At 35.1% G+C, this 24,698-nt stretch overlaps 1 protein-coding gene across 1 annotated transcript in view; it reads left to right on the plus strand.

Moving 5' to 3' along the window:
* LAMA2 (laminin subunit alpha 2) overlaps positions 1–24,698 on the plus strand; it is a 551,725-nt gene that overhangs the window by 289,201 nt on the left and 237,826 nt on the right. The window contains exons 13-15 of the mRNA XM_080929510.1: positions 9,218–9,319; positions 10,778–10,989; positions 22,046–22,157. Of these exons, the coding sequence (XP_080785636.1) occupies positions 9,218–9,319; positions 10,778–10,989; positions 22,046–22,157 (426 nt within the window). The remainder of the gene's footprint in view (positions 1–9,217; positions 9,320–10,777; positions 10,990–22,045; positions 22,158–24,698) is intronic.

The following is a 24,698-nucleotide window of genomic DNA, read 5'->3' on the forward strand; positions in this document are numbered from 1 at the left end:
TTGTGACTGGGTTACCTCACTCAGGAAAATATTTTCTAGTTCCACCCATTTGCCTAAGAATTTCAGGAAGTCATTGTTTTTAATAGTTTAGTAGTACTTCATTGTAGAAATGTACCACATTTTCTGTATCCATTCTCTGTTGAAGGTTTTTCAAGCCTCTGGCTGTTATTAAAAGGGGGGGGGGGCAGGCTGCTATAAACATGGTGGAGCTTGTGTCCTTGCTATATATTGGAGCATCTTTTGGGTATATGCCCAGGAATGATATAAAGCTGGGTCCTCAGATAGTACTATGTCCAATTTTCTGAGGAACTGCCAGACTGATTTCCAGAGTGGTTGTATCATTCTGCAATACCACCAACAAGGAAGTACTCCTCTTTCTCCAAATCCTTGCCAGCACTTGCTGTTACCTGAGGTTTTTGTCTTAGCCATTCTGACTGGTGTAAGGTGGAGTCTTAATGTTGTTTGATTTGCATAGCAATTAAAAACTGTATGGTACTGGTACAGAGACAGGCAGGTAGATCAATGGAATAGAATTTAAGACCCAAAAAATGAACCCATATACCTATGGTCACTTGATCTTTGACAAAGGAGTTAAAATCATCTAGTGGGGGGGGGGGGGGAACATAGCATTTTCAAAAAATGATGATGGTTCAACTGGATGTCAGCATGTAGAAGAATATAAATTGATTCATTCTTATCTCCTAGTACCAAGCTCAAGTCCAAGTGGATCAAACACTTCCACTTAAAACCAGGTACACTGAAACTAATAGAAGTGAAAGTGGTGAAGAGCCTTGAACACAAGGGCACTGAGTAAATTTTCCTGAACAGAACACCAATGGCTTATGATCTAAGATCACAAGAATTGGCAAGTGGAACTTTATAAAATTGTACAGCTTCTGAAAGGGAAAAGACACAGTCAATAGAACAAAATGGCAACCAACAGATTGGGAAGAGATCTTTACCAATCCTACATCTGATAGAGGGGTAATATCAAAAATATACAAAGAACTCAAGAAATTGCAGGTTAGATAATCAAATAACCCTATTTAAAAATGGGGTACAGAGCTAAATAAAGAATTCTTAACTGAGGAATACCAAATGTCTGGGAAGCACCTGAAGAAATGTTCAACATCCTTAGTAACATCATTTTTATGACAATGAGACATCCATGTTGATAGGCATGAGGGAATTTTTAACAGTTTGCATTTACCATAAACAGTTACTCCCTAGTTGATCCTCTGTATTGTATATACGCTTCACCAATATATTTGTTCCTCCAAAACTCACTATTGGATCATATTATTAGAACTTTAATCTTTACCAGTTTAATAGGTGAACAGTACTTCTTTAGCAGTCTCTTTCCAATGGAAACTATGCTGTATTGTTAAAAATAATGTTTGTTTTTATACACTTTAAATTCTCAAAAGTATTTTAGTTGAATTCCCAGTATAAAATTTAGAAAACAAAATAGATATTTAAATAAAGTACACATGTCTTGTATAAAAGATAAGGAATATATTTCACGCATGTTCCTGTCATAGATTCCTGACTTTAAAATGAAATCTAAAACTTGTAGGAAAATATTCTTGTCCTTTAGATTCAAACATCTTTTTGTTGTTGTTGCTTTGTTTTCTTTTTCTGCTTCAGATTTAATTTCTCTCAGAAGTCACAAAGAAAATATATGGACTATATTTAGAGGGGTAGCAGTTTTTACATTTTTACATATTTAATTCATTTATTTTGTATATCTTTATACATATATGTCCCTGTGCCATGAAAATGGTTTAGCTCTAAAATTTTAAAGCAGAAGTGAATAAAGCTAATTTCTATTCTGGTGCCTTACACTAAACCTGACAAAGGATTTCCTCTAACATTTAAGAAATCTACTCTTAATAAATTAATTGTAAAGCTATCAGGAAGAAATTCTAAGTCCTACTGAGATATTAGTTCTAATCTCATAATTCAGCTAATAAAGGAGCCTTTCTCCATCTTCCAGATACATAGATAATCTATTTTCCATACTTTCAAAGATATAGCTAGCTTGCAACTTATTTACTTCACTTCAGACAATTCTAGATGTTAGATGTCAATTTTATGCTGGATTAAAAAGAAGTACTCTGTTAGAGACAAAGGGACCAGGATTGGGAGTTTGTGGAGGGAAGACCAGGAAGTGAGACACATTTGAAATGTAAATAAATAAAATAGCCAACTAATAAAAAAAAGTACTCTTCCTTTGACATTTTTCTGGCACAGGTTCTATGTTCACATAATAGACAGCATTTTTTTCTTTCTATCACATATGATAAGCCCTCAAATATTAAAGGAAAAAACCTTTTAAAGTCTTACCTTTCTAAGGTTAGGCACTTGTGTTACCTTTATAAGCCCCTGGCTCAGCTCTCCTAGCCATCAGCATCCTGGCCTCTTCTGATGTAATTTGCAAGCTATCCTTTGAAATGGTGGTGTCAGACACTGATAATAGGTGCAAGGTACTCTGACTAGCTGCAAGTGCAGGTGCATCTCTGCTTCCTTAATTCTGTGTCCTTGCTGTCTTCTTTTGGCTTTGTTTGTTTTTGTTTTTGTTCTTAACCAAATAGAAACAGTGCTACTTTATTAAAATACTTCCAGAAATGATTCTTCACACAATCAATGAACTTGGCTTCCAGTTTGAGAAGAGAACCACCTTTTTCCATACTTGTTTGCATTTTTACCTTAATGTCTTTTATAGAACTAAGTCCTTTAGGTGTTTTAGGAGGTATTTTCCCCTGGTTTTTGAAGGACCCTTGAGCCTTTGATCTTGGTGTTGATAGTTTTAAGTCATTTCCATTTTGATTTTATTTTTTGTGCATCTTTGGATAGATGTTCCTCATCCTCATCTTCCTCTACAGCTATGGGGTGCTTACGACTAGCTAGACACAGGTGGCATACCCACAAAGACCCCAAGGGATGCTGCTGGTTATAATGACATGTTCAGAGTTGCTAGTGTTACTTTAATGGGACTATCTTCATAGTTCATTGCTTCTGTCTCTACAATGTGTGATTCATTTTTTGCCCCTGCCCTAAACTGATGATTCTTAATGAGAGCTGGTGCTCATCTTCATAATTATCCACTTTCAAGTGATGATCTTTGTCAACCTTTAGTTCATAACTGAAAGGTAGTTCGGAAGCCTAAGAGGGTTCCTATGCATGTCCTTTAAGTCTTCCATGAGGTGGAGGTGTGCACTTCAATGTGAGGAAAGCCAGATGGGAAAACCAGCCTACTGCTCCTCAGAACAGACTCACAGAACAGAATAATGCCAAGCACTTACTTTATCTTTTTTATTCAAGGGGTACGCGTCCTGCCTACAGATCACAATGTACTGCCAATGTATTTACAACTTAGAAAATATGTATTGTGTGCTGAGATTTACATTATATCCTACCATATAGAAATTAGCAAAACAGAATAGCATTAAGCTGATGTATGTGTGTGACTGTCAAGATGGCTTAAATGTTGATTTTTTTTTCCTCTTTGACTGCTGAACAAACTTTCAAAATGGTAACTTTTTTTCCTTTAAAATTAATACATTTATTGTTTGCCAGACAGCAAAGAGTGGTCTTAAGTGAACTCATTTTTGCTTTGGTTTGCTTTTTGGTCTAATAAAGATAAGGATAGAGAAACCAAGAGATACATGTTTTAAAAACAACTGCAGACTATCTCTGGTGTAGGCCAGCTTTATCATGCTTTTATGATCTCTCCATGTATAATACATTAAAATGATAGATGGTTATGAATGCTATTAAAATTCAGCAGATATTTATGCAGGGTCTATTCTTTGTGAAATGCTTTTGCAAAGTACTACAGGGAAACATTAAGACATGTGTAAGAGCTGAGTCTTTTATCACTATGATCCCCCCCAAAATCTTAAAATAAAAAAAAAAATTAGAACCATGAAATAAATATTTTTGCCATTAGAGCTTAAGTGAGGGCTCTTTGTGGAATTTAAATTTGGAAGATGACACTTAATACAATGATATGGCCAAAAACATTCATTTACCATGTACATGGTGCCAAGTGAACGCCATATTTTTTCTTCTTATTTTATTGCCAAAATGAACTTTTAAGGGAGGAACAATTCAGGTCGTATTAGTGAAAAATAACTGAACCTCTGAAAGTGTAAATAAATTCCCCAAGAGCCACATATCACAAAAAGGCAATGTCTGAATCCCAACTAGGATGTTAAAGCTCTAAGAATGAGCTTCATCCCTCTGTAGTTTATATGAAACTCTAATATTAATAGAAGCATCAGATCACAAACACAAGCCTGGCCATTTATTCTGGAAGAAGACACTTGAATGTCCTTTATTGGCCTGTTGATTTTTCTCTGTAGTCTGACTGTGTATCCTCTGATCCTCTAGAATTCTTAGCTTCTGAAATTCACAACTGGCTTCTACTGCACTAATAAAGAATCGCCTTCAGAGTTCATAAACAAGGGAGGAGAGGAAATGAAATAGCAGATCAGTAGCATTTAAAATCAAATCAGAATACTGCTGGCTTTTGCAGATATTAACTGCTTTTTCAAAATATTCTTCATCCGAATAATGTAAACTGAAAGGAATAGAACAGGCAGCATGGTAGACTGTGCTCAGGTTACCAAAGTTCCAAATATTGAGGATTCCCTAACGGAGAAAACGTTCTGTTTTTCTTCATTCTTGTTTCTCTTTTGGTAATAAAGCAAGGGTGAACCAGACAATAGCTATTTAAAATGAAAGGGAATAAATATCTTTAAAGCATAAAATAATCCCCTAAACAGTGAAAGAGAGAGATGAAAATTATTCTTTGAAAGGACTTTCTGTCTCTGTCTGTCTGTCTGTCTGTCTGTCTCTCTCTCTCTCTCTCTCTCTCTCTCTCTCTCTCTCTCTCTCTCTCTCTCTTTCTCTCTCTCTCCCTAACTCCCCACAGTATCCCCATAACATTTTTAAAGGACTGTTTAGCTTATATGTGTATATTATATATCCACATATATAGGCTGTTTTCGATTTTGAGGTTATTGTGACTAGAGCAATGAGCATGGACAAGCCCTTTATCTCTCTGTAGTAGGAACAGAGTGCTTTGGATAAAGGCCAAAACGCAGTATAGCTACATCCTGTGGTAGAAATATTCTAGCTCCAGCTTACATCTTGTTTTACATGTACTTTATGCTCATAGTAACTAGTAAGATTTTAATGCATACTATCAAACCTTTAAAAAAATCAAGTACTGACAAAAATGTATTCATATACTTTTATGCAAAAATGCTTTTAAAATCTGTACATTTATCTCTGTTTTTTAAAATAAAGTTGTTCAATTAAAAAAAAGAACTATTTCTAGCTTTGTGGGGCCTTTAAAAACTATAGACATGTCTTAAAATATATGCAACATATACATAAAAGAATTTAGATGGAATTACCCTATAACAGAGTGACAGTGCTCCTACCAGACCCTACCTATCATAAAATAAAATCTCCAGCTCTGACACATCTTTCTGAGTTGATATCCAGTGGGGTCAGGCCAAGACAAACCTACGCACAGTAGAGTATTGCCCTTTCCCTCAGTAATCCTTCTGAACCTGATGCTAAGGCTCTTTTGCTAAAGACACCGCATACTTGAATAATAAATTAGAGAAATGAAACTGGTACCCATCTGAATAATATTCAGTGACTACATTTCTTCTTATAGTTTAGAAAGGTGCTATGTAGGAAAATATTAGAGAGGAAAGTAACTATTACCCTTACTTAGCTTCAATTGATGTGAGTGACATCAGTGACTGTAAATGTCCACTGATAAAACAGCAGCAGAAATTCTATTGAAATATCTAGCTTTCTTCCTATAGAAACTTATACTCTTAGGTGGCTTGACTTCTAAAGTCATATATCTAAATTATATCATTTCTTTTTGGCAATCTCAGCACCTAGGTTGCTATATTCTAAAGGTGTCAAAATCTTAAATCTCCTTTGTTTATTTTCTATCTTCTATAAGTTAATACCCTATGCCTTGCTTTATTATTTATGCTAATAATCTCTGGGGGAAAAAAAACAATGCTTCTATTTCAGTGTGATAAATGTATAGAAGGCCACAAGAGGACTTTGCAGGCCATTGAGTAAGTTGAACATTGAACACACACATACACTGTAAACCCTTATATAGGAGGAAGGAATAATGTTTCAAAAATTTCATCCCTTAAGTCTTTAGAATCCAGAAAGATGAATCACTTGTCCTGTCTGTTATACTAAACAGAAACTGACAGCTATGTTTAATTTATCAGGCTCAGTATTACAGAGCTTTTTAGCCATTTCATTTCACTATATTCCTCTTGAAATATTTGCTCTGGTAAGAAAAAGCAAATATTGGGTTTTACAGCCCATTTACCAGATAACAGTGATCATGATCTGACATTACAGAGACAAAGCTTATGTCCTGAGAAGAATTTCCTCTCCAGGTACAATGTCCTCAATAGTGTGTCCCATCACACACTCCCTCAATTTGTGTTTCTTGAAACGTAGAATGTACACAAATACAACCCCATACCCAAAACTTTGGTGAAGCTAATTTTTATGAATTAGGTTCAGCCTTTTTCACTCACTAGTGAAAACCTTTCCTGATTCGTTCAATCTGCAATGCGTTAGGTGCCATGTCTACCATGTCGTTATACTACATGTGTGGCCATGTTGCATGAAAACAGCATTACTGGCAAACAAGCTATTTCTTCTCAATGAAGGGAGAATTAAAGTGATACTCGTGAGAAAAGAGCTATCTGTATTAAACCTGTTATTAATGGAGGACTGGAGAGTGTAGAATTTAGCCCTAAACCATATCCTGGAGTAGAAGGTTGTTTGTCCTACCAGTGGGAAATTCCTTCTTAATTTCTTAACTGAGTCTCCCAACAGGGGTGGAGATAATCCTATTAAATGTGGAGAAAAAAGTAAAAAGTTAAACCAATATTAAATTTCACAGACTTATGCATTCTCAATAAATTTACTTTTTTTAGTATTTAAAAGGCATATAGCATTAATCTCTTGTAAGGGTAGTCTAATACACCCAATAAATACAATAACCACATGGAAATGAGCTGAAAGTGCCCACCTCTACCTATGCAAAGCCTCATTTCCCTCTCTAGGTCATGGAGAGATAGCAAAAAAGCATTCCTACATCATGGGAATAAATTAGATGTTCTATTGATGTACAACAAGGCTTAATAAAATTATGAAAATGAACTAATTTGAAAGCCCTGATTATAGAATGTATAAATGGATTTTAGAAAGTCCTAAATTATTGTGAATTAACTACATGCAGTACACATTTTCCACGGATATCACGTTTTGTTGAACTATTCAGTGAATGCTATTGGGCACATCTCTACCAATTCTAGAACCCTTCGGCTCTAATACTCATGTTTTATAATGATTTCTTACTGCACTTCAGAAGGATTAAAAAATGTTTTTCCTTAAAGGTTTGGCTGTTGAGACATTAACCAGGCAAATGAAAAAGTATTTGAGCTACTAAAAAACTAAAGGGATTCTATAAGAAATTCTCTAGCAAGAATATTCTAATATGAAAATTATTTAATAATGTAAAAACAATATTGGGTTGCATACAAAGTTACTAAATTAAAATGCATCATTTGCCTTGACCCAGTAATGGAAGTTTAAAAACTATCAAGTTTCACTCCAAAAAAGATTCAGGAAATGAAGCTAAAGTATATTGACTATTTGAGATGTTATTAGACAATCATTTAATATATGACTCTGAGTTCATTTATGTCACCCAAAATTCGCATCCCAAGGTCCCCATTACCTCAGACAAGATTAAAGATTCCAAGTTGGAATATTTAATGTCTACCTCCTGCTGCATCTGTTTATTAATTTAGAAAACACTAAATAATTCAGACTTCTTTGAGATATTAATAAAAATCAGTGCAGCCTTTTTAGCATCTTACTGGTATCTCCCTGGTTTGAACAAGCTGGCTATGTAAAATATTGGATGCTTATGTTAATAGAGCTAAAACCTTGGTGTACAGACTCATCCCTCATTACTCATAATTCTGACTGTTATTGTCCAGGCAGACATTTATTATTTTCTATATGAAAAGACATTAGAGTAGCACATTTCTCAGTGGAGCAAGGGAATAAATGTTTTCTGAATTTCAGTCCCTCCAGAGTACCATGTAATGAGCTGTTCTAAGCCAATGCTGAGCTTCAATGTAAAACCCTGTGTAATGAGCCATAGCAGGCTCTGTGTTGCCCCTATGGGACAACTCCAAGAGACCAGGACTCTTCCTCCATCCACTGCCTCCCAAGGCAGTGCCTCTGGTTAGAGTCTGCCAGGAAAGAACAAGGAGAGCCCAGGTCAGAGAAGCTGGGACTCTGCAAATCAGCAGAAAGCAAGCAGCAGAATACAAGTCATCAGCTTTGCTCGAGGAATGTCTGTTTACAGTGCCAGAGAAGAATTTTTAAAGGCCTGACACATTTGCATTGAGTCTGTCACTCACAGATCTAATTTTGATTCCTGCCCTATAAAATGATCTTGTGTTCCATTAAAAAAATGTTTTTACAAGGTTAAAGTCAGTGTCAGAAAATGTAGGCATCAAGCAGACTTTAGAAGAAATGAAGTTTGCTTAATGAAAGGGAGGTAATAACATTCATTCAATTTAGCTTATTTGATTACATAGGCAAAAGATCTTCTCAGGCAATTCTGATTGAATTTTCGTGTAACTTTTGCAGCTAAACTTTATTTTTCTTTGACCAATAATGTTTTTTCAACTTAGTTCATGGTCTAGGTAAAGTGTCTTTCAAATGAAGGAATGTCTTTGTTGAGTGTATTCAGAGTCACAGAATGTAAGTAATCATAGGGATGCATAGAAACTGTCCACTGAGCCTTCTGTTTAGAGATCCTGAAACTAGAACTACAGACTGGCAGGGTAAGAGAGGAGTCTATGATGAGAACATAGCTTCCTTCACTAAGCCTGCACTACTAGAGAAATAATACACAAATTTATATTTATGTCAAGTTTGTTGTTGATGAGCAAAGGTTCATATAAAGGTTATTCCTCCAGAAATGTCTGTTCCTCTTCACTTTGAACTCTGGTGATTACTGCTTCTCCTAGTATTTCCCTCTACAACAATAAAATTATTTTACGGTAGTACATGAAAGATTTAAAAAAATCCCCTGTGCTGAAATTATAATGCACTTCTTCTCTTCCAGCTATCAGCTGTTGGGGGACAATTCTCATTTACCATCTCCTATGACCTTGAAGAAGAGGAAGACGATACAGAAAAAATCCTTCAGCTGATGATTATCTTAGAGGTAGGGAATAGGCATGTCACTTTGCAATGTATATTTACACACGATGGGATGGAAGAAAATACACCTCAACAATGTCATGCCACGGTCATGTTTTAACTGAAACATGTCAAGAAAATTTTTTTTTTTTAAAAAATGAGTTTTATTGGAAATGGAGAGACTATTTAGAAATATTTTGATATTTACAGTTAAAGTATGGTCATGTTTCTATGCTTTCAGGTTGTATGATCCATATGTTTAGGCCAGTACTGATTTATATAACATGTTATATTGTTTGCTTTTTGCATTGGTAGTGAAAAGAGAAAGGGGAAGGTAACTTGTTTGTTGAGTTGCTAGGAACTCCTGAATCCGAAATCTTACTTTAGGAAGAAAAGATACAAGGTAAACTATATTTGGTAACTAGAAGTCTATGGATCTTTGTAGTTCCAAATCCTACTACAGCAACATGCTTAGAACTCTTACTTCCTTGAGCTGTGGTGATACTTTCTTCAGTCACATATGTACCCATAGGCACAAACATGGACATGAGTTAATGGTTCAAAATGAAAGGTGCTGACTGAGCTTCAGACTCCACTCTTGCTAAGAACCTTTTTTGCTTTTGGGTTGGTGTCAGAGTGGCATGACTTTCTCAGAGTGAATTTCCTTCAGAATTGAATGAAGTTGTTTAGACTTCACATAAACATAAAACCACATATGTATTTTCTGATACTTTGAAGATAAAAGTCCTCTTACACATGAAGATTAAAAGATGATGGACTGGACTGGAGATATGGCTTGGTGGTTAAGAGTATGAACTGCTTTTTCAGAGGTCTTGAGTTTAAATTTCAGCAACTCCATGGTGGCATACGACCATCTGTAATGAGATATAGTGCCATCTTCTGGTGTGTCTAAAAGCCGCTATAGTGTACTTATATATAACACATGAATAAATTTTAAAAAGAGATGATGTACCTCTAAAATGTTAAATGAAAACATTTACTTGAGTGTTCATTAAATGTAAATGATTATTATCAGGAGGCTGCTGTCCTATTTTGAACATTAGTATGCAGACCTTTCCTTCTGTAGAAGTCAAAATCTTTTTATGTACATGTTACTGAAAGTTCCCTCCCCAATTTCCTCTGATTCTTATCTCTGCCATAAATACATGATACTTTCATGCTTGCATGATGTAAAACTGTTTGTAATGATATGTGCATGTGAGATGTACACTACTTTCATTAATGGAGAAAGTGAGGATTTGCAAAGTTATAATGGTGGACTTTGTAATGAAGGAGATGAAGAGTGATGATCACATTGCTTCATGTGCACCAGAAACATGCTGCATGACTGAGAAATGTAACCTTAAGTTAAAGCTCTCATGAGGATAATCTCAAGTAGAAAATCCAAATTCAGAGCGCCTTTCTAATTTTTGTATGTTTTCTTGCAATTGTATCTACATATACTTTCTTTTTTTCCCCTTAGGGAAATAACTTGAGAATCAGCACAGCCTATAAGGAGGTGTACTTAGAGCCATCTGAAGAACACATTGAGGAGTTATTATTCAAAGAAGAGTCCTTTACTATACATGGCACAAATTTGCCAGTCAATAGAAAAGATTTCCTGATCGTGCTCTCAAATTTGGAGAGAGTCCTCATGCAAATCACATACAACTTAGGGATGGATGCCATCTTTAGGTAAGATCTAGAATCCCTCCTCCCAGAAAGTCATATGTGTATCTGAGATAAACAAAGGTATGCCAGAGAAGCATATTTTAAAAGGTCTAGCTTTGTAGCTTTAAGTAAAATAAAAAGCCATAAGTTCTGCTTTCTAGGAGTTAATTATATATACCTTTTAAATTGTAAATGTTGAGAACAATGTATTGGACTTTTAATACTGATAAATCCTCCACAGGTTTTTCTCAGAGCATGTGATAATGAAACCTACTGACAAGGGGGCAGTTTCTTTTATAGCATTTCAGGTTGTGAAATACTGAAGAGACATGGTTGCAGGGTGCTCATATTCAGAAAGTAGTTTGTAAAATATTTATTCAGTTAATCAGCTAATTAGTTTCTAATAGCATCTAGATTGTAGTAAGAAATACAGGCCTCTTCACTTACATAATCACCCATCTCTTTATCAAACACTGTGGCACTGTGATAATAAAGAGTAGGTGATTTTGAAGATTAAATAAGCTCTTTTGTTTTGGCACTTTATTGGTATTTGTGCAACCTCGATTTTAAGTTTAATAAAGCCCATAACAATACCTATCTCATCCCTTGGGGTGTGGTTAAAACAATATTTGATTTGGATATTTTTAAATGTTAGTTCCTTCTTAGTATCCATATATTTTACTATAAAGAAAGAACCATGACTTAAGCCAAACTGATCGCCTAAGTCTGACCAAAATCTCCCATGTTTCTAATTTAGAAACAATCACATTCTGTCTGATAAAAATTTGATCTCATATATATTGAAATATGCTTTTCCTCCTTTTTAAAGTCTAGTTAGTAATACAAACTATCATTGCAACTTCATTCTCAATCAGATTAAGTAAGAAGATTAAGTTTGATGCCACATGGATAACTGGTATACCTTTATTCAGAATCATAGCTCCTCCTTTGGATTTTTTCAGTAGCAGCTTCTACCACACTTATTTGCTAGTGCTGCAGAGCTTGTCTTTCACTTGTAATATTTCAGCAAACTCCAATCATCATTACCATTTCCCAAAGGAGGAAGCTGCAGATTCATAAACAAAATCATTGCCAAACAATGTACCTCTTTTGCATAGGCAATTCTGCAGAAGCTGGGTTAAAGTGCTATAAAGATGAGAGGCAGCTCTTAGGAATTAATTATGTTTTTCCCCGTTTAGTAAACAGAGATTGTCATGATGTTTAAACAGTATAAAGAAATGAGTCCTCTAGCTTTCAAAGTGAATGACAACCAAATTGACCAAAAGTGGCTGGAGGGCTTATTTCTTGTTGTCTCATTGTTTCTCAGGCTAGTTAATTCAAAGACACTTCCTCCTGATTTATGTCAGACAATTTCAAAGTCTAGCCATCTTAAAAGCATCGGTTTCATTTAAATCTGTCTGGGGTTCTATCTGAACTTGTGCACATGGTCATGGAGTGTAGCTATGCAGACAGACAGAAATTCTTCAAGCAGGTGACTGCTTTTTGCCATTCTTATTACTGAAGTGTGGTGGTCCAAGAAGTGGAGACAGAGTTAGATGGAAGCCCCATCTCATTCTAGGAGAAATAAAGGTCAGCATGAATCCTGAATCAGGAAGTTTGCCATATTTCATTTATCACTGGTCTACCAATAGATTGAGTCATATTTGTAAAACACTGCTTGAGTTGATTTGAACTTGTGTTGCACAGTAAGCTTCTGAGTTGGTATACTGCTCATGTACAAGCACAAGGAAATTGAAGATATTGTCATAATTCATGTTTAGACTTACTGAAGGGTAGTTATCTCAGCAAAATGGGCTTAGGTTTGCCCAGTTACACGGTTAGGTGGAATTGGATAGGAAACAGAGCTGTGGGTCAAGGATTTTGACTTTTGTTTCTGACACAGCTACTTAATAGTTGTAAACATGAATATGGCTTTGACCTCTCTGTGCTCCAGTCACTTTATTTCTAAAACAAGAGAGACAATTGCCTCAACAACTTCAGAAGGTCACTTTGGGAATGGAATTAGAGAATTGCTGAAATACTTTTCTAACAGAAAAGCAGCTCATACATGTGAAGTATTTATATCTGACCAATCTCATTTCAGGTGAATATACTTTCTATAAATATCATTTAGGCTTGACATCCAGCATATAAAATACTCTGCCATATCTACAACTGAGTGTGCACTGCCATGCTTATCTAGAATGCTTAAAAAAGAGTCACTCAGTGTGGCTAATTAATATCCTCTAATCAATCCTTTGATCTAATTTAGTAAGGTAAATAGAAAACATAAATATATGTTATTTTTCTGAAGGTAAGATAAAGGCATGGAACAGTGGCTTGGCATGCAAGCTATCAGTACCACTTTGGATACCTAACTTCTTCATAAATCTCAGATGGCATGATGACTTGCCTGGATCCTATTACTTAAGAAGTGAAGATGGAATTTTTCTCTAAAGCAAGCTAATAGTAGACAAATTGATGAATTTTAACTTAAGTGAAAGACCTTGGCTCAGTCTATGAAGTGACTATCTATTCAGGAAGACATCCAGTATCAACCTCTGGCTCAATATGCATACTTAGTCATACATATATTCACGTGTGCGCACACACAAACACACACACACACACACACCAAAATAAAAAAATTCAAGATACATCAAGTATGTGCATGTATTTTTCCTTTAGTTTATTCGAATCTTGGCTTTAGTAACATCCTTGTCAGTTAAATTCAGCATAAATATTTTCTAAATACCTAAAAGACACAGAACTCCTCACAAATTGTCTTCCTGCTGCCTCTACAAGTGGCATTATATCTACCAAATTCTACTCCTTTTGAGTTTATTATATTTCTCTTTTCTCTTGGGAGCAGAGGATGTGGTTTGCCATTGCAATGGAAACCAGTGCCATTTGCATCTTCCTGATGAGGAACTTAACTGCCAGTGTAACGCTTTCTAGAGTTTATTCAGCAACCAGAAAATGAACAACCTGAAATTCCTACAGGATATGGAGGTCAGCACCCTGGATTTTTACATTTTCTAGTTGCTGAAGAAAGGCTGATTTTTAAATTTTTTTCTACAGGCTTGCATCAGCTATCAGAATTTGAAGTAGTTACCATGACAGAATCAAGCCCATTGTGACTTTTTCAAGATACACTTCAAATGCATTCATTGAATGCAAACAAATACAAAATCTTTTAAAAGAAACAATTAAAAATATTTATTTCTTTTATTATACTGTTGCATTGCCTGGGTGTATGTTAATACACCTTATTGTGTCCTTAGAAGCCAGAAGATGGTGTAGATTCACCTGGAGCTAGAGTTTCAGGCAGGTGTGAGCTGTTTTGTAGGTTCTAGGAATCAAACCTGGGTCCTCTGGCAGAGCATCCTGTGCCTCTAAACTGATGAGATACCTCTCCAACACCACTTGAAAACATTTTTTGACATAAAGCAATTATGCATATTGATGAGCTTCATAAATAATTTTTCAGGTATACTGTGCCCTTCGAACTCAGCCTTATACAGAAGCTCTTAAAGCCAAGATATTTTTATATGAATTTACTAATAAATTTTGGAGTTGTGCATTGAATAAAATTTGGCAAGAGTTTTAACTCTAAAATATCTAGGAAAAGTTTCAAGAAAAAAATTATCTGGTAATCAGAAACATAAAGTTGATGAGTACATACTTTGTCTCTACATTTGAAATGAACCACCCAGGTGTTCGTATTTTAAAGAAATATGTTGACAAGAACCCTAGGCCTTAAAAACATTTACAGAACACACTTTTCATCCTGCCGTTAATGAGAGATAGAGCCAGGGCTTAAGCCCACATGTGTTTCATCCCAGAGTTTTTAACACGTGTCTGTAAATATTTGACTCATTCAGTCTGCAAACACATGCTGAGCATCTCACATGTGTATCTGTCTTAATCTCAGTGCTAATCTTTGTAAACTGGTGGAAGCAATATCTAAATTTCTGGAATGAAGATGGGGGAGGGAACAATGCTCGTATAGCATCTGATTTAGTAGCATAGGTTGGGATGAAATGTAGATCAATGAACTCGAAGAAAGAATAATCCAGAGTAGAGACAACACTCATATATTTATAATATAATGGCCACTGCAATATGAGTAAATACTTTGTGCACTTGAGTGGCTAAGGAAAAGGAGATGAAATCTTACACCAGCATTTTATATTCAAAGTAATGGCTATAGGCTATAGTAGCATCAGAATCTCTCACTTATTTCTCCTACTTAACATAGATGAAAAAAATTGGAGAAGAACTGAGGAGGTGAGATTGTTTAGTAAGTGCACTGCTTGGCACAAAAGCATGAGGACTAGAATTTAGAGCCCTAGCACCAACTCATAACTGTAATTCCAGAACGCTGGAGGTGGAGATAATGAATACCTATCAGGCATTGGACAGTCAGTCTGGCACAACTGGTGCACTGCAGGTATAGAGATTGAGAAATCATGTTTTTAAAAATTGAGGTGGGGAAACATTGCTAAAGATACCCAATATTGACCACATATGTGCTCACATGCATGCTTTTGGAACATATGAGCAGATTCTATACACAGACACCAAATGCACTGTATACAAACATGTACCCCCTTCACATGCACACAAACATACCTTATATGCCCAAACACACAGACCTTTCCCACACATGCACACACAATGCACAGGTGTAACTGACACACAGGTGTAACTGACACACACACATAGCACACATACATGTAATTTTATCTTTTCTATATTTCATGTCATAATAACAAGTCCCTTAAACCACCCAAACACGCACATACACCACACACACACACACACACACACACACACACACACTTCACACCACATACATACCACACATAACACATACACACATTTCATACATACCACACACACATCGCATACTACCTCCCCTTCTTTCTCCTCTAAGGAGAGAGACTTTTTTATAATTTCCAAAATGTAATTTCCAGACGGACTTGTGGTATTGCTTAATCTCAGTCTAACCTGTATTAATCTAGCCTTTCAATGCTGAGCTAAAATCCCAGCTGTCTTCTTATTCTGTATTTGAAGCATAGTCTTGCTGAGTTTCCTGGATGGCTCTGCACCCCACCCCACACTCTGTAGTTCAAGCAAGTCTTAAACTGGCCTTGTTCTTGCCTCTTAGTATTCCAAGTGCTGGTATCAAAAGCCTACATAGCCAGGCTCAGTTTTGAGGCTCATGCTGAATCACTCACTGCCTTAGGCTTTGACAAATGCAAACAGAATAAAATATTTTAGTAGCAATAAAATCTTTTTATGATGATTAATCCTAAATTAAATTTTTTAAGTTGAATAAAATGAAAGTCTTTGATTAAGTAAAATGTGTGTGGAAAAGAAAAGTCAAGTGATACCAGTGATTCATTTTGTTTTGGTGGTTTTAATTGTACAGTGACTTAGTCAACTTTGTTGAGTAGTTTAACCAAACAAAAATATCTTAACAGGACAGTGTCTGATGTGACTCAAGTATTTGCCACAGTAACTTCTGTAGTCATGTCTCCAACCATCATCCTATCTGTATTTCAAATCATAAGGAGAATTAGTTCAGGCATTTGACTTCTTTGACAACACTTTGCGAATTCATGCATTTTCAGTGTTCAGCACTTTATTGGTGCCAACACTTTGTATTTAAATGAATGCAGCCTAATATCAAGAAAAGCAAATGACCATATTGAGGCGGGGGAAGGAGAAATAAACCGCAGCCTTCTTCCTGGGTAACATTTAAAACTGTTAAACACATTAAAATCCCATTTAACAAACAGCAGAACTTAATGAACATTGGGATTGCTCAGTGAATGCTAATGTGGAATATTACAGGGAAAGATGGCTTAGTGTTGAAATTTCTCACAGCTCAAAATGGTTACACAGATTAAGGAGGCAAACATCTGTTCAAAAGACAAAGGAGACTTGGCAGTTCACTGAAAATATTTTTTGTTTTGTATCTTCATTTTAAAATTGTTTCTTAAAGGGCTCAAATGATAATTCTTCTACATGTTCTTTCTTTGAGTTTTATGTCAATTTTATAATGGAAGTCCTGAAACATATCTGTCTTTATAAATCAAACTGCTAGTTAGTAAGCTGTGGCTCTTTTATATGGTAATCAACTAATTTATCAACAGTGAAACCATTTGATTCTTAATGATCAGAATTATAGGCTTATTATTTGATAGTACATTAATTCTAGGCAGCTAGATGCCATGATATATTAAGGACATTTCTAGCCTCTAGTTATAAACCCAAACTATCTTTTTCTCATTTTTTTTTCTGTATCAGATAAAATACATACTTTTACTTACTGCTTTTTATTTTTTATTTTTTGAAATGTGGATGGACCTGTTATCATTGGCTATTTTAGATATCACATGTATTGTAACAATATTCCATTCACCTACTAACTCGTGTATTTTAATTAATCCTGAATATGTCTACCATTTACCCAACCATCCATTCATTCTTTAATCTATTCAACTATTCATTCATGTATTCATCAAATGTTCATAAGGATCACCTAAGAATATCTGCATATTAGATATTTACATTACTATTCAGAATGTGACCAAAATTATAGTTCTAATATAGCAACCAAAATAATTTTATGGTTGAGTTCAATAGAGCAGAAAGAACTAATTGTATCAAGGGGCCACAGAATTAGAAAGGTTGAAAACCACACATCAAGATAGAAGTGGCTGTTATATAATATTGTAAATATCATAAATGACATAATTGTACTCTTAAAAATGAGTGAGGAGCTCATGAAATTCTACCCTTAGCTGTGGAATTATTGAAAATTCATGGAAGAATGAAGGGAAGAACAAAAGGATAGGGAATTGGAAAGAGACAGAGATAGAGAGGGTCAATTTTCTTCAGGAATAGAGCCCTATAGAAATTACACAGTGCTGGTGGATGCTCCTACACCTTAGCATGTATAGGCAACACTAAATGAACTGCGGATTGTATTGTTTGTTTTTCTTTTTTGTTTTGTAGAAAGGAGAAATGATTGGGGAAATAGAGGAGGAGATGAAGGGGAAAGAGTGGGGAATGTATTTGATCAAAATACATGATATGTGTGTATGGAATTCTCAATTAATAAGAAAAGTACTGATTTTATCTTGTGGATGTAATCTTAAATAGTAAGAGATTAAAAAAATAAGGAAATGCCCATGAAAGTATGTATTTTATGTATAGGATAACCTAGTGAGCAAAAGCTCCACTTTGTCATTTTTTTTAAAATAACCCCTGGATAGAAATATCATAAAGACTGCCTGTCAATAAAAGACATTTCAACAACATGTTCAAAGAAAGCACTCAAAAATAGTGCTAACTCTGGATATGCACTTAAAGATTCCAGGTGTCACTAAGTGCTTATATATATATATATATATATATGTAAATTATATAGAAATTAATATCTGTCCCAATGGTCTTTCCAGATAACAGGAAGGAAAAAAGTGAACAGCACTAAAAGAAAAGAAATGACAGAATGTAACTTTCAACCAATAAAACACACCAATGAGCTTAACAGATGGTTCTCAAAAGAAGAAATACATAGTTAAAAAATGTTTCCAACAGATATTAAAACTGCTTTAGATTCCATCTAATTCCACTAGAATGAAAACAGGACAGCAAATGTGAGTGAGGTTTTAGGAAAGAGGAGCCTTTATTTTAGTTAGTGGGAGGGTAAGGTGGTGTAACCGCTGTGGAAATCCATGTGGGCTTTTCAAAACACTAGAAACAGCATGACCGATGACACAGCCATACTACTCAACTGCCACCTAAGAAAATACTCTTCATGCTACCCTACAGATACTTCCATATTGATGTTCACAGATGCTCTATTCATAACAGCAAGTAAATGATTCACAACATGCCTCTGCATCTTTTGGCTTGTACCTTCTTTCTGCCCTCTCTTTCACAATGTTCTTAAGCCTGGGGGAGAACACTGGACTATACAGGAACAGTCCACTGTTCTGAATTCTCATCAGTTTTAATGGTTTTGAGCTTCTACACTGACCAATAATGAAAGCTGAGAGAAATAGTAATCTGTGGGTATAAACATTAATACTTAGAAGGCAAATTGATACCATGAACATTTAGCCAAACAGTAGTAATTCAGCTATAGGTTATATGATCTCCCAGCCATGACATTGTAGTCATAATCCAATCAGAATGTGTTTAATTACTAGATATCCCCATAACATCATGTCACTATTATGTCAGAGGGCATTTTCTCCTACTAGGTTCTTAATGTACCTCATAGGGTCTGCAGCTTAGTAGGACAATATATGGCTTTTCTTTCAAACAACTTGAATAGCAGCATTCAATGCTGTGAAAACTAGTCAAAAGGAGAAAGTTCAGCTCAGATCCAACCTGATTTCTAAATATTCTACAACCCAGGTATATGGTATCTTAAGCAGTATGGTTTTCTGCTCTAATTCTGGTGGGCAATTGATGACATTAACCATAGTTTGCATTGTTTGGAATACTCTTGGCCTCTTTGTACATAAAGCTTACAGAGACCAATTCCACATGTGATACTAAGATTTTTATTTGATGATCTTATCATCTGCCAGCTTTTTATTTAAATGGAATAATCTCTTACTCTTTATTTTTTCGAGGCAGGATTTTGTGGTGTAACTCATAGTTTCATAATTTCTTATTTTTTGAACTTTGATCCACTTTGCCTTTCTATCACTGTTTTGGGTTTGTTTCTTTCTGTTTATTTCTGTTTTATGTAGAGGAGAGGATAGAGTTCAGGTTTGATCATCTGCATACAAATTTCTCTGAACTGTTGAAGGTGTTGTCCCTTTTATATTTTGTTTTTATTGAAACTTGTTTTTATTCTTTGTGAGTTTCCCACCATGCAACCCAATCCACTCATCTCCCACCTCTTCAAAGCTTCCCTCTGTCCTTACAATCTCCCCCAACAAAAACCAAAAACAAAAATTAAAAAATAAAACCAAGCATAAAAGTTAACTCATCGTGGAAGCTGTAGTGTATCACAGAATGTCCCACAGGGTACCCTTCCTACCACACATCTTTGTTTGCAAATGTTCACCTGCATTGAGTAATTGGTCTAGTTAAAGGCCTTTTGGATTCTGTTATACCAACAATACTGGATCCTCAACAAGACTTCTCTTAGTCATCCCAATGCTGCCTCCTGTTTTGAAGATCCTGAAGGTTTGGCACTATAGGGCAGGCCCTTTTATGCTCCAGCAGTTCATAGACTAGGTAGATACTAGAGTTGGCCAACTCAGATCTGGGCCTTTTTAGAAGCTGAGTTGGTGAACCTGCCAACTCTCCTATACCAAATCACCAGGGTCAGCTTTCCAGTGCTGTGCCTGCTAGCTCACCCAATGCTCCAGCCCGCAAGCGGAAGGGCCATCTTTCCTGTTCTAATGTATGTTTTTGGTACCTTTAAAAAAATCATTGTGTATGTGTTTTTATGGTCTCCTTTTTATTCCATGGGCTTTATATTTTTTGGCAGTGTTCTAATCATCAGGTCACTATGACTTCACAGAATATTTTGAAATCAGCTACTGTGATGCAGCCAGAGTTGCTGAAGTTTGCTCTCTGTGTTACAAAACTCTAATGTCTCTGTTTGAATTATAGAATTGTTGGTTCTCTTTTGTTTGTAGCTCCATAAAAATGCCATTAATATTTTAATGAAAATTGATTGAATATATATGTTGTAGGCTTTCAGAACTATAGGATGTCAAAATCCATGAACTCTAGATATCGCCTTAGTTTCTTCTTCAATTTTTGTCAGTGTTATTCTAATTTTCATTCTAAAAGAACTTATTTCTTGGGCTAATTTATTATATAATATTTTAGAATTAAATTTATTTCCTATTTTTTCTCAGCGGTGTTGTTTATAATGTACAAAAATTCTCCTAAATTTTGAATGCTAATTTTTCTGTCATTCTAGCCATTAAATTTTTTTGATAAAAAAATATATAGTTATACAAGTACATATACATGGTACATATAGCAAATGCCTAAAACCTTCAAAAACAGTAATTTAACTTCCTTAATGACCATTGGGATAATTTATATTTCAATGCCTTGGCAAATTTTTCTAATTATATCTTTTGGTTATACTGTGACACATTACATGAATTAAAGAACTTTCTTATCACTATGATGACATTCCTGACTGTAACAACTAAAGAGAGGAGAAATATATTTTGCCTCATATTTGAAGTTGATGGAGACAGCAACTTAAGAACCACTGTATTGTATCTCCATAGACTAAAAAGCAGAAAGAGCTTGACCAGAAGCACAGATGAAGTATAATTCTCAAAACATAACTCTATAGTTCTCTGTGATTTACCCAATATCCAAAGATTCTATAGTCTTTCAAAATAGCACCATTATCTATGTGTACATTCAAACACATGAATGTTTTGATGACACTTTTATATAGTATCATTTGTTGCATCTCAGTGGGTTGGAAAGCAGAAATATCCTGAGGCAAATAATAGGGTTGAACTCTAATCTTCAAGGACAAAGTTTGGGACTCCACATCTGTTATCTCCTGCCTATGTCAGAAGACCCCAAGGTCATCCCCAAATACCACTACTCATGAAGGATCAAGTGTTCAAGAAGCCATATTGGATACTTTATACTTAAATTATAGCCTTAAATTATTGCTAATAAAAGATTAGAAGTATATAAATAGATGTTGTCTTATTTAGAAAATAATAATAAAGAATATTTTTAAAAATTAAAGATAATTTAAAAGAAAAATAAAGCTTGCATAATTTTATAAAATGTCTGTAGATTCTCAGTACAAATACAAGTGTTTCTTTCCAAATATTTTCAGTCTACATGGGATGAATTGATAAATAGAGTCCATTTTTTAGTCATTATTGATCCTATAATGAAAGATGGAAGCTTCAAGTTATAGAAGCATTCTTTTTCAGCAGAGACAACTTCTTCATATTTACATTGTTATGGATATTCACTTATCACCATCCATCTGGTTTCAAAATACCTCATAGTCTCAGTAGTTATTATGCAATTCCTCTCTTCCCAGGCTGAGCTCTGTCAATCTTGAATCTGCTGTGTCCTATCCTACTGACAGAAGTATCGCAACTGCTGTGGAAGTTTGCCAGTGTCCACCCGGGTACAGCGGCAGCTCTTGTGAAGTAAGTTTGTAGGAACCAATCCCTCAGACAGGGTTGCCAATGAACTGCTCTAAAATGGATGCTTTGAAATTTTCAGCCTGTAACTGCACAGACAAGTGACAGCATATTACTTAAATAAAATTGACTGTTTTTTGTTAATCCTCTGATAATTTCATAAATTATTTTGATGAAATATGATATCTAGCCCCACTTCCCTCTACCAGGTTATTGGGTCCTCCAATGAGTTCGTTTTTCTAACTTGTGTCTACTTTCTGATTGCTGATACTAGTTTACTAAGTCCAATGTGTGTCTTACATATGTGTATGGATGTGAACCATCTTAGACAGCATGAACAGCCTACCCTACAGTGGCCATAACTCCAAAGAATTTCTTCTTCTCCTAGTAGCTATCAATTGCCAATTGCTCCTTAGTTAGGTATAGAGTCTTGAGCACTCCTCCTTCATCTATGCTAGGTAATGGAGTAATTAGAATGTCTGCCTAAATTCATGGCTTATAAATAGAGTACTAACCATGTATTTTCAAAGCTATATATAGTGCCCTTTAACTACTTTGTCTTACTAAAACTGTGATGTCTCCATTTCTTCCCTTTTATCCAGTAATCTATTGATTGGAACAAATTAATATTCCAAAATATTTCCCCTTTATTTCTATTAAGAGTTGAACATATGTTTTACTTCTTGTTCCTCTCCATCTTTTTTTATCCTATCACCCTTCCTTTCTATTTCTTTCTGAAGAAGTATTCAAGGCCCAGCCTTCTAAAGCATTCAACCCATAAAGATTAAAGAGCAGAGTGTGTGTGAGAGAAATAACTGCCCCTGAAAACATGTTTCTATTTCTGAGGACCTGAAGCTTGAAATCTTTCTGTTAATAGTATGAAACAGAGTTTCTTTAAGGCATGGGGAGGGGATTTGAGGAGATAGTAGAGACAGAGAAAGGAGAGAGAGAGAGAGAGACAGAGACAGAGACAGAGAGAGTCAGAAACAGAGAGACACAGAGAGAGAGAGAGAGAGAGAGAGAAAAGAGGAGTACAAGAGTAAAGGAGTAGAAGGTAGAGAAGTAGAGGCTGGCTATGAACATGTGGAGAAAGAGGGGGAGGGAAATAGGTAGAGAAGTGACAGAAGGAAGAGAGTAAGAAGTAAGTAAGTAGATGTTTAATTAAATGTTTCTTAATAACTTGGTATATTATTTTAGAGTAATTTTTGAAAGATTAATTCTGTTTTAGGTTGTTTGAAACTTGATTTACTTGAAATCTTTCTGTGTGTATGTGTGTTCTTGTGTGTGTGTGCGTGTGTGTGTTTGTGTAATTTTTCTAGGTGGAAGGAATAGCTTGTAGGTAAATAAGAGTTTAAGTTTCATTAAGATGATTAAGATGGTATCTTGAAGGAATCATTTGAGTGTTCTGAGATGTTCCACTCTACAACACTACTTATGCCATTTGTAGAAACATGCCATGCATAACTTTGCTGGTTCTCATGTGATTTAATACATGTTTCCAGAGGCTACACAGAGCTTAAAGTCATGTTCGTGACTAATGTGATTTCTTTTAACCTGGGTACTGATTTGCCCAGCTAGAAATGAAACTAAATGGAATTCATTGAAGTACTTGCTTTCCCCAAATTTATAGAGATAAGAGAAAAATTATCATGGATATGAATTAGTTATGTCAACTCAAATTTGATTTTACATATAAAACACATGCTGTACTTGATAAGATATTCCTTTATTACAAGCCTTCCAGTTTTGATTTCAAACCAAGCAGCTCCCTTTGAAGCTTTAAACTCCTATTTCTGTGGGAATAATAAATGCCCTCATTCTATTCTTGCTTTTAATATAGTCGCACTTTACTCTCAGCTCTCCCTAGCAACATTTTTGCTTAAATGCCCATTGAGTGCAAAATCATTTGAATATTAGACTTTTTCAATTACATACTTTTTCTTTCTTTTAAAATATTTTTGGTAAGTTTTAAATTTAGTGCATTTTATAAATTTATATATATAATTATATATATATATATAATATATATATATATATATATATATATATATGTTATCAATAAGTATACAGCACAATCTCTATCCTTAAAGATTTGGTAATCAGCTAAGATAGACAAACACCATGAATCGCAGCATTCCTGTAAGTAAAGGAGCGGAAAGAGGTGCAGAGCATAATGCTGATAATTATTCAAAGCCTGAGCTGCTCAGCGTAGGGAGACATCTGGGAGAGTATCATAGAGAGGCAACAGAGAGGGAGAAAGAAGCATGCAAGTATGGAAAAAATACAAAAGAGAAAATAAAAGCTTCAGCTTCTTAAAGTATAATAATTAATAATTATTTGATATGGCTCAAAAGGACTTAGTTGAGTCAGAGCAATGAGATTTTAAACTCTGGACTTCCTTTTCTTTATTTAACCTCTGTTAACCCTGATTTTTTTTTAATCAAATCTTCCTTTCCCCCAGAGAAAATATTCTCCAGCTTTGACCTTGACTGGTTTTATTTGCCTTGGTCATTGAGCTTAGTTCTTAGGGCCAGTCATTTTTGCTTT

Source organism: Micromys minutus (genome assembly GCF_963924665.1).
Source record: "Micromys minutus genome assembly, chromosome: 15".
Lineage (NCBI taxonomy): Eukaryota > Metazoa > Chordata > Mammalia > Rodentia > Muridae > Micromys > Micromys minutus.